Below are 11,015 nucleotides of genomic sequence, written 5' to 3' on the forward strand. Positions count from 1 at the left end.
TGCGGTCCCTTTAAGAGTTTATCCACGGACCCAATATACTGTTAAGCCGGGCTCACACTGCGATTTAAAAAAAAAAAAGTCCTTTAGGGTTGTACTTGTCAGACTGTACGAACATGATGATCATGTCACACTGTAGGATCTCAGTTGTCATTAATGTCAGGCTAAAGCAGGTAATGGCTTATGATGGCTGTCATGTTCCTACTTCTGTTTTAGCAGTAACAGTCAAAAATGTGGACACCACAATCAGTCTTTATTTTTATGGTTGACTGCTTTTTCTTAACTCCAAATTAAAAATTACCATTTTAGTTGATTGAAAATAAATTCATACACAATTTATATTTGTCTACATTGACTAATTCTTAGCATTTTAGCATTCAAAAAATAGATCAACGATGTCCAATGTGTCTAAACGTTTTACTGAGATGGTTATGTGTTACACCATTATGATCCAGAGTGTTTTTTCAGCAGCTTTTAATAATTTGCAATGTAAACTAGGTCTGACTCATATAATCACCATGGATCTGCACCAGAAAGAGATCCAGGGCTTCTTTACTTTCCCTGTGGACAACCTGCGGGCTTCTCCATTCCTGGTGCAGTACATTCAAAAAAAAGTAATTTTTTGTTCTTCCCATTTCTATTTTGAATAGATTCCTGATTATAGAAACGCTATCATTGTAGCCAAGTCCCCATCTGCTGCAAAAAGGTAACGGCTCCTGGATCTGTATTGTATTTGTCATAGATAAAACCAGGCCTAGATGGAATTGGCAGACTTCTTTAATTAAAAATTTTCTGATTTTAAGGGAAAATCTGAATATGGATTTAAACAAAATGCTAAACAGAGATGAAAGCACAACATTTTAACTGAAAGCATTATAAAATTAGCCCAAAATAATAATAATAATAAAAAAAAATGCATAGGGTCACAAAAGAAGATATTTTGAACACAAAAGATGTTGAAAATATTTTGGTAATCAAACAGTTGACTGTAGCCATAAAAAAACCCCCACTGGAAATCAGTGGCTACCAGCAATTGTTAGGTTCCTTAAAATATCTTCTTTTGTGTTCATCAGAAGAAAGAAATTCCACATGTGAATGAGTAAATAATAACAAAATGTTCATTTTTGGGGTGAACTATCCCTTTAACTGTGTACTTATAAAAAATCATAATTTTATTCCCTGCACAAGTTGTATGGAATTGTATGTGCTTTTTCAGTTTTAAAGCTTGACAGACACAATCATATTATGGAAAAGATGAGAAAAGATCATTGCACACCGAGTACGGAATTTTCGTATGCGTTTTTTCGTATTCTTTTGTGTTCATCAGAAGAAAGAAATTCAACATGTGAATGAGTAAATAATAACAAAATGTTCATTTTTGGGGTGAACTATCCCTTTAACTGTGTACTTATAAAAATCATAATTTTATTCCCTGCACAAGTTGTATGGAATTGTATGTGCTTTTTCAGTTTTAAAGCTTGACAGACACAATCATATTATGGAAAAGATGAGAAAAGATCATTGCACACCGAGTACGGAATTTTCGTATGCGTTTTTTCGTATTCGTCATCCTTTCCTATCAAAATGCTTGCTACGGATGCGAAAACACAGAAAATCGAACTTGATCCGAATTTTTTTTATGACGGACGAAAGTTTCGGAGGCAGTGTGAAAATGTGATTGACACAACGTGAGATGTTTTTTATTTATTTATTTTATTTATTTATTTTTTTTGTGCGAAAAATTCGGACGAGAATTTCAGACTTGGTGTGCAATGACCTTAAAGGGATAGTTCACCCAAAAATGAAAATTACCCCTTGATTTACTCACCCTCAAGCCATCCTAGGTGTATATGACATTCTTCTTTCAGACGAATACAATCGGAGTTATATTAAATAATGTCCAGGCTAATCCATGCTTTATAATGGGAGTGGATGGTATCCCAACATTTGAAGTCCAAAAAATTTCCCTCATCCATTATAAAAGAAGTCCACATGGCTCCGGGAGGTTAATAAAGGCCTTCTGAAGCGACGCGATGCGTTTGTGTAAGAAAAATATCCATATTTACAACTTTATAAACCTTAATCTCTAGCTTCCGCTAACTGTCGTACGCGCATTCACGAGAGAGAGGCGTCCAGCGGATGACGTAGGATGTAGGTGTAGCGTAAAGTCCAGCGAGAATATGCTAGTCTCGCGAGAAACAAGTTTTGTTTACAGCAAAGGAAAAACAGTGTCCTCTTGGCGTGTATCGAAATCCTCTGACATTTTTCTTTACAAATCCTCGTTTTGTACTACTAATTTGTGACCGGTGTTTTGTTTCGCTCTCTCCTCTGAGTTTCCGCGTTCGTCACTGCGTTTGCCTGCGTCTTACGTCATCCGCTGGACGCCTCTCTCTCGTGAATGTGCGTACGACAGTTAGCGGAAGCTAGAGATTAAGATTTATTAAGTTGTAAATACGGATATTTTTCTTACACAAACGCATCGCGTCGCTTCAGAATGGATGGGTGCAATTTTTTGGACTTCAAATGTTGGGCTACCATCCACTCCCATTATAAAGCATGGATTAGCCTGGACCTTATTTAATATAACTCTGATTGTATTCGTCTGAAAGAAGAATGTCATATACACCTAGGATGGCTTGAGGGTGAGTAAATCATGGAGTGATTTTCATTTTTGGGTGAAATAACCCTTTAAGTCTAAAGGAATGCTAAAGAAAAACCCTCCAAAAGTCAAGAGGATCATAAGGAACATCTCTGTATGTCTCCCCTCTCTTCAGGGCTCAGTCGTTTGCAGAGCGTCTGCGTCTTGGTCTGGCCGTCATGCACGGAGAAGCTCAGTGTTCGGAGTCCGACATGGCAGATGGGCGGCATTCTCCTCCATGTGTCCGCAACACCATTGGGCACCCCGGCTTGGAGTTGCCATGTAAGAGTCACCACACTCTGAATCCCAGCAGCTCCAACCCAGTGACTAAGCCTTAATGTTATTAAGAGGTTAAACCAGGTTACAAACACAAACTAGATCAGAAAGGCATTTTGTGATAGTATTTCACCCATTAAAATCAAAAGAAAGTAACAGTAGGTAATGTTATTTTTTTACAAAGAAATTAAGTTATATTAAGTTATAGTAATATTTATGGGACACATATTTTCAGGAAAATGGAAGCATTTCATTCTCATCACTGTAATTAAAAATGCATAAATATTGAACTATAACAAAAGTACAAAAGCGAATTAATGAAATGTGCTGTCATGAAAATAATACCACATTGCAAAAAATACTATTTTTATGTTTTTCCAAAGTAAATTTACAAAAGTATTTACTTTTCCTTTTGATTTTGGGGTGAAAACCCCCCCCCATAAAAACATGTTTTTGTAAGATTTAGCTGAGTTCATACAATGAGCCTGTTAATTAAGGGTTCGATTGCAGCATTCAGCTTGCAAAATAGCTGAACTGGAGATTAAGGAGTGTAAGATAGGTCGAGTTTTTTTTTTTTTTAACCTTCCCCCATTCATTAATCACTGTCTTTAGATGTTTACAAAGACTTTGTCTCAAAACCTACTAAAACGAGCCACCTAGACAGCACTGAGTCTCCTCTGTTTTGTTCCAAACCTATTGAACAATCCAACTAAAAAAATACAACAAATACTCAAAAGTGACAGGAATGATCAATCATGAAAGCACATTAATTGCAAAATACCGGAACAGAAGACATATCAAAATGAAGTCTTAGTTTTAATTTTGTGGCATTTTGGCTCTATCTAGTGGTCCAAATGTTTAGAGCGCAGCAACTTGCTTGGTGACTTTCATTTCAGATAAACAGTGCTCGACACTGTATGGTCTTAAGATTTTTTTTTTTTAATTCTTTAAAAATAGATCTGTTTGAAGCATGTGTATATATAGACCAACAATTAAAGGGGTCATAGGATGCTACATACACTTTTACAAGTAGTTTGAACTGAAATGTGTGTTGGCAGTGTGTGTACACAACCACCCTATAATGATAAAAATCCACCCAGTGTTTTTTTTTTAATCTGGTTAAATGTTTTCCCCTTTCTCAAATCGAGCCGATCTCAGATGCCTTTCACGATGAATGTGGCTAAAGTTAACAGTCTCTCTGAGAGCAGCTCGGAAGAGAGGGGCGGGGTCAGCAGAGCTCATTAACATTTAAAGGAAAATGCTACAAAAACGGCTTGATCTGAAAAGAGCTGTTTTTGACAGGGTAAAAAAGGTGTTTTTTACACTACCATTGAGAAATTTTAACCAAACTATGTTACAGACTTTTCATTAAGACCCTAAAGAATCATATCAACTTGTGGAAAATGGGCATCCCATGACCCCTTTAAAGAACTGCACAAAACATGTTATTTCCCGTTACAAGAATTAGATTCCATGACGAACAGTTTAGTTCTGGTGTGTTTTGATAGACACCAACCAATTAGTGAAACAGATGAATCAATCATCTAGGTTTTGAGACACAGTTATTCTTTTCACTATTCCATGTGTTAATTGTTCTAGATTTTAAGCTTCTCACGTATGTTTTACCTTGAGCACACAGTTACCTCAGTATAGAAGGGAATTAAGATCATAAAATGCTAAATATCACAGTGTGTTTAATGTAAGAGCAGGTCCTGTGTGATAAGTGTCTTGGCCTTTGTCTACTCACACATTGCCTGAGAGGAGTTCACTCCAAGTAGCTTGATGTACATTTATGGTTTTTGTATGGACTTTGACAATCCTGAAAAGACCCTCAATTTGCTCAAATTTCAAAGCATTAAATTCAACGGAGCTGAGAAAAGTTAATTTGAAAGGTTGTAAAATACATTTTTGTCAGGGTTTGATAAGGATTGTTGAAGTCCTGGTTTCATGTCTGTATGTTCTATCATTTGTGTGTGGATTTTTGTTTAACGTGATGTTTATTTATTGGTAATAGGCAAACAACAAGCTCCGTTCCCAGGCATAGAGCTCCCAAGTATGACGGTTAACTCTATTTGCTACCGATCACAGCAGTGAACACGCTGAAATGGTTCCTATTGCATGCGTGCAGTGGCAGAGGTCTCTCAGTGTCTGTGATCCAGCACTCTGAAGCACTTTAGTTACCACGAGTAAACCCAGTTAGAGATATTTATTCTATAATTATTTCTCAGTTATGACAAGAGCAGTTCAAATTATTATATTATTTTAATATAATTATAAACTATTATAAAGAGTAGGGGTGGTCGGTATGTCCAAAATATCACAGTACAGGCATTTTTTTATATTATGCTACCAGTCACATTTCTATATAATATTCTCAATGTAAAGTTTGTATTTTAATAACAATGTCCTAATGACAATTTTTGTGCAATCCCCTAATTTACGGTTTTACAAATTAAAGATGCTTCATCTTATACATTAAAAAAACAAAAAAACATAGTGACTCTAAAATTTGATGACTAGAAGCCATTGTAAAACAGCTGATAAAAGCACACATAATGGCATAAATGTATCTACCGAAATACCGGCCAATCTAATAATTTTTTCCAAATAATGGTAAAAAATGGATGTCTAAGCTTCAGAGTGCTTCAGTCGAACAGAACTAAGAAGCCTCAAATGAAGTGCTTATTTTCAAATTCCATGTAATTACCATCGTTCAGAAATGGAACCATTGAATGTCTGCCTGAGAGAAATGCCTTTATTTGTGATCCAGGCTCATCTTGCCAATCAACACTCCATGCCTGCTTCTGAAAAATCCCTAGACTAGAGATTTTAAATGGTAGTTTTTAGCTGCTTGGAACCAAGGCCCCTGCATCGTCTTGGAAACACATGACCTTAAATAAATAGAGGAAGGCGTTCACTGAAAGTTCATAGAGGTTTAGATACAGGGTTAATTTTAAAAAAGCATATGCTTTTTGTTCACAGAAGCTTGTGGAAGTACACAGAAAAAACAGTGTTTAGAAAACTTTAAAATATTTTTTGTCAAATACTACCGTTGGCTATCAGCACTTGTTGGGGTCGTTCACATAGGACATCATCTTGCATTCCATCATTTAAAAAAAAACAAAAAAACTTTTATATACAGCCATTTATATATTCATTGTCTAGTGCCATCATGAGCACCACATTTTGTAGTGACGCACCAAAATTATTATTTATAAATAATAAATATTTATTATTATTATTCATAAATAATATATATTTATTACTAATAGTTATTCAATATGTATTTATTTAATACATTTATTATTTATATTGTTATTTGTAATTTATTATTATTATTATTATTATTATTATTGTTGTTGTTTTAATTAATTAATTAATTTTTTACTAAAACATAGAATTTTTCATTTAGTTGAAAACCAAAACCAAAAATAAAGTTTTGGTAATTAAATATGGATACATTTTGGTAATTAAATTTTAGTAATTCATTTTTAAATGTATTTATTTATTTTTAATCTGTTCATGGTGTAGTAGTCTCAGATTAAAATTAAATCCGTTGTAGTGAAGTTCCTCGGAAACTTGATATTTTTAGCCAAACAAATGTTAAATACTGCAACTCTACCCTCATTTTTGATAATCTCTACTGACGTTTACTTGTCCACGTTGTGTGCACTACACTAGGCGCGTTTCCATTACCCTTCAAATTGCGCAAATTGAAATTGTGAATTGAAAATACGCCTAATGGAAACGCGTCAATTTCGCAAAAACGCCCATATATCGCAAAAAAGTTTTTACACTCGCATGAGGTGGTTTTTCAGGCAATGCGAAAAAGGAATAATTCGCAAAACTGCAATGGAAACGGCTTTTTCGCATTTACAGGTCACATGGCGTATGTAAAAAGTCATATGATCATTTTTCAATGTACTATAACCTCCAAGAAACACTTCATAAGTGGCCGCGCTCCAGTATAAGGGGCTTTCCCTTCTATTAATGCTTAGACAATTTACACTGCACACGTCTGCGGTGTAGTGTGGCTCTGATACGGTCACTGAAGCTGATTGCGGCCACTCAGTGCTTGTGTTTGTTTTTATACAGGCTATGGTTTATTCCAGCCGCGCCACGCACTTTTCTGAAGCGGCTCTCTTTGCTGCTTCTGTAAAGATACACGCATAAGCCTCCTTTGAATAAATATAGCCAAAATCCCACCAAAATCCGTTGCCATGACTTATCGCGAGAGGCAAAAGGTTATGTTTAAGTCTCATAACATTGGTTAATGGAAACGCCGTCATTTCGCAATACTTTTTATCGACATTTATAAAATATCGCCAAAGTTTTGCTCAAATCTGTAATGGAAACGCGCCTACTGAGAGTCGACGTGTCATCAGAAAAGTGTTTATAAAATGTCACACTTTTGGTCAATGGTTTCTGCCTTTTCTAGTTATTTTGGCTGAAACAGAATTGCTTTTTGTTTGCTGCAGTATCCAGCATTATCAGACAGCAGATCACTGTCTGTATTGGTAGTCGCTGCATTTATGCCACTTCTCATTTGCATAAAGATTATCTCTGCCATGTGACTAATCACTGCAGGAGAACTACGTCATCGGTATCATGCTGATTGGCTGATGACACTTTCACTTGTCAAATCTTTCACTTGTAAAACATTTACTATAATATAATTAAATATTTGTTATATAAATATTGCTTACCAAAATGTAGTATATATTTGGAGAAAGATTAGGGCTGGGTGATAAGGCAAAAAAATCAAATCTCATTTTGTCCATCAGACTAATAACAATAACAAGATCACTATTTAAATGTATTTTTTTTTTATTACAGCTACTTTTACAATTAAAAAATGCAACTAAAACATGGTTCAAGTAGCACTGTCTTTATTAAAACTTACAAAATTATCTGGTTAAAGAAAGCTCTATTCCAAGTGCAGCACACATGAAGTGGTCAACATGGTGTAAATGTAAAACAAATTCACTTCTTAGCTTTGCAGAAAAGATGCATGAAATATGCAAATATTGCACAAACAGGTCTTAAACACACCCTGTATGTTAAGAAATATTATAAAATAAGACATATCCGTCATATTTCTTAACCAAAATGTAGACATGCAGTTTTAGAGTACAACTCAAAAAGTCAAGGCAATTCAAATTGCAAACGACTAAATGTGTAACACCAGTAGTAGGCTACTATTAACAGTGAATTTTTTGTAAGAACAATGCGGTCAAAACTGTTATCATTGGTGTATTTTCAACGTGTCTAATTGTAACTAATATTTTTGCCAATTTTTATTCAAAGCCATGATTCCTCGAATGAATGAATGAATGAATCAATAGTGGCGAAACATTGCATTCTCATTAATGTAATAAAAACCGTAAAAATCACCCAGCCCTAAGACAAAACGCTGTTTTGGACAAGTGGTTGCTGATGACTCCATTTGCATTAGGGCTGCACGATAAATCGCATGCGATATTTAATGCGCATCTTGTCAGAAAGCCGGTTCTGTAATCAGCGGTAAATCTCCCATCACCTGCGGGCTTTCACATTGAGCAGCATTAACTACACAGAGCCGTTGTGCCCCGACGAGCTGCACAAAAAATCGCGCGAATATGAACGTGGTTTTGCGGAACTTGCCTGTGAACAATGGCTCTGTGTAGTTAATGCTGCTCAATGTGAAAGCCCGCAGGTGATGGGAGATTTACCGCTGATTACAGAACCGGCTTTACTGATAAGATGCGCGTTAAATATCGCATGCGATTTATCGTGCAGCCCTAATTTGCACCCATCTACTGTAGCTCTTTTTATGTCAAGAACCCGTCCTCTGTGAACAATGCCTTTCAAAGATGCTGTTTTACAGAACAACGGCTCCTTAAATCAGTGGTCTATTGAATATGATTAGGAGAGATGGTCTGTAAGCCTCGTTAATCTGTAATACTGAAGGTATAAATATAGAATAGCATTGTGGGTCCCACTCTTGATGAAAGGCATGTGTTGAAGGCATGCATAACTCCTTTAACCCCCTTGTATTCTTAAATCGACCCACCAGTCTTCCTCTCTCTCTCTCTCTCTCTCGTGATTACTTGGATCGGAGTGTGTGTGTTTTGGCTGTGTTCCTGTGCCCTTCCTCTGGATGAATGACATTAGCCCTTTTTGACCACTCCTGAATTACAGCGATGTCCTGGAGTCGGTCATGTTGACTCGAGGACAGATTGATTGATGTGTAGTTTCCTGCACTGACTCGTAGTGTAAAACCTCTAGATGTTCGCCTCTATGATTGGGTATATTGGGGACCAAGAGATGATCATTTTGATTTCTGCATGGCATGAGTTTTTCATTCCTATTTGGATTGAATTGTAGGTGGGGTAAAATGGGAAGCGTTCTCCAGCAAATAAGCTAGCGTTATGTGTAATTGGGTCCTTGCAGGACTTTTCAAATGATTAAATAATACTTGTGTATATGGGTTGGTTGGGCCATTGCCTAAATTTCTAGGCCATTGCATAAACTTGAACCCATCTTACCCAATCTACTCTAATGATTGAATGTGATCGATTGGCCTCTTGGTCTGCAAACAATTTCCTGAAATGATTTGAAAAACTAGTTGATGTTTGTCTTTATAGTAATGATGGCCAAGGAGAAACCGCCCATCACTGTTGTCGGAGATGTTGGAGGTCGCATCGCCATCATTGTCGTAAGAAATGCGTGTTTTTGGACTAGGTATCAGTGTGACAGTAATTTTTGATTGGCGGGATGAGCAGTGCATGTTGTTTCTGTCCTGTAGGATGACATCATCGATGATGTGGAGGACTTTGTGGCAACAGCTGAGATTCTGAAAGAGAGAGGAGCTTATAAGATCTACATCATGGCCACCCACGGCCTCTTGTCTGCAGACGCCCCGCGCCTCATCGAGGAGTCCGCCATAGACGAAGTGAGTCTTTCAGCTCATTTACTGAACGTTCATTGAGAACTGAATGGCTCATTCTAATTCTCCCAAAAAAGAAAAGCTTTTATTGAAATTAAAATTTTACATGCTTTTACTGTCTACATGCTTCATGCATTTTCTAAAAAAAAAAGGTTTTGATTCCATTATAGTACAGAAAACATCAGTGATCAGTTTTTATGCTTATATTATAACTACTATACATTGTATTAGGGATATGCCGGTATCAAATTTTCATGTTGCGATTAATTGCTAATGCTTTTATTACAGTATACGGTATTATCACGATATTGAAATTAAGTAAAAAAAAAAGTGCCTGCAGTTTAGTGCCATCTGCTGTCAGAGAGCGAAAGTGCACTTTCATCCAGAGCGTTTCTCACATGTTCCGCCATGTGCTTCACGTCCGCGCTTGTTTACGTCAGAGTGCGCACGCGTCTTTCACGCAGCATACAGCGGTGTTGTGCATTTTGACCAGTTTATGGGAAAAGTATTCTTAAAATGCATTCAAAATTTGGAATAATTTGTAATATATAATTATTCACGGTATTTAGAAGTGCCCACGATAACAATATCGTGCATATTCATTACCGTGATATATCGCATTACCAAATACCGGCACAAGTCTACATTGTATATGTATGCATTCATGTATGCGTTTAATTATGCATTTATTTGTGTTTTTATTTGAAGTTTTTAATAAATGTTTTATTTGATTTATAATAAATATTTATTGATTGATTTAATTATTTATCAATTAATTTATTTATATTAATATAATTCATTATTATAGATTTTAGAATAATTATTATAATTATTTTAAGTAATTTTGAATGTAATGTTTATGCCATTATTAATATTATAATCTGTAATTTATTGCATGGCAGATGCTATTCACATCTGAAGCATGAAAAATTCCAGAATACTGTATACGTATACTATATGTATACTATATAAATAATGTTACGGTTGAAATAATGTGACTTTAGTAAGGGTTAGATTTTGCAAGGCTCTAACCAACCATAACCGTGTATTTAGGAAAGCGGAAACATTGCGAAACTGCCATTCAAAGATATTATTGACCATTGGGATTAGGGCTGCACGATTAATCGAATGCAATTGTCATGCGCATTTTGTTAAAGCCGGTTCTGTAATCAGCAG

At 35.9% G+C, this 11,015-nt stretch overlaps 1 protein-coding gene across 1 annotated transcript in view; it reads left to right on the plus strand.

The window, feature by feature from the left end:
• Positions 1-11,015, plus strand: part of prpsap1 (phosphoribosyl pyrophosphate synthetase-associated protein 1) — a 21,182-nt gene that overhangs the window by 4,996 nt on the left and 5,171 nt on the right. Inside the window, exons 5-9 of the mRNA XM_016471227.1 lie at positions 470-611; positions 648-703; positions 2,772-2,917; positions 9,538-9,608; positions 9,699-9,845. Of these exons, the coding sequence (XP_016326713.1) occupies positions 470-611; positions 648-703; positions 2,772-2,917; positions 9,538-9,608; positions 9,699-9,845 (562 nt within the window). The remainder of the gene's footprint in view (positions 1-469; positions 612-647; positions 704-2,771; positions 2,918-9,537; positions 9,609-9,698; positions 9,846-11,015) is intronic.

Source organism: Sinocyclocheilus anshuiensis, unplaced genomic scaffold (assembly GCF_001515605.1).
Source record: "Sinocyclocheilus anshuiensis isolate Anshui unplaced genomic scaffold, SAMN03320099.WGS_v1.1 scaffold173, whole genome shotgun sequence".
Taxonomy (NCBI): domain Eukaryota; kingdom Metazoa; phylum Chordata; class Actinopteri; order Cypriniformes; family Cyprinidae; genus Sinocyclocheilus; species Sinocyclocheilus anshuiensis.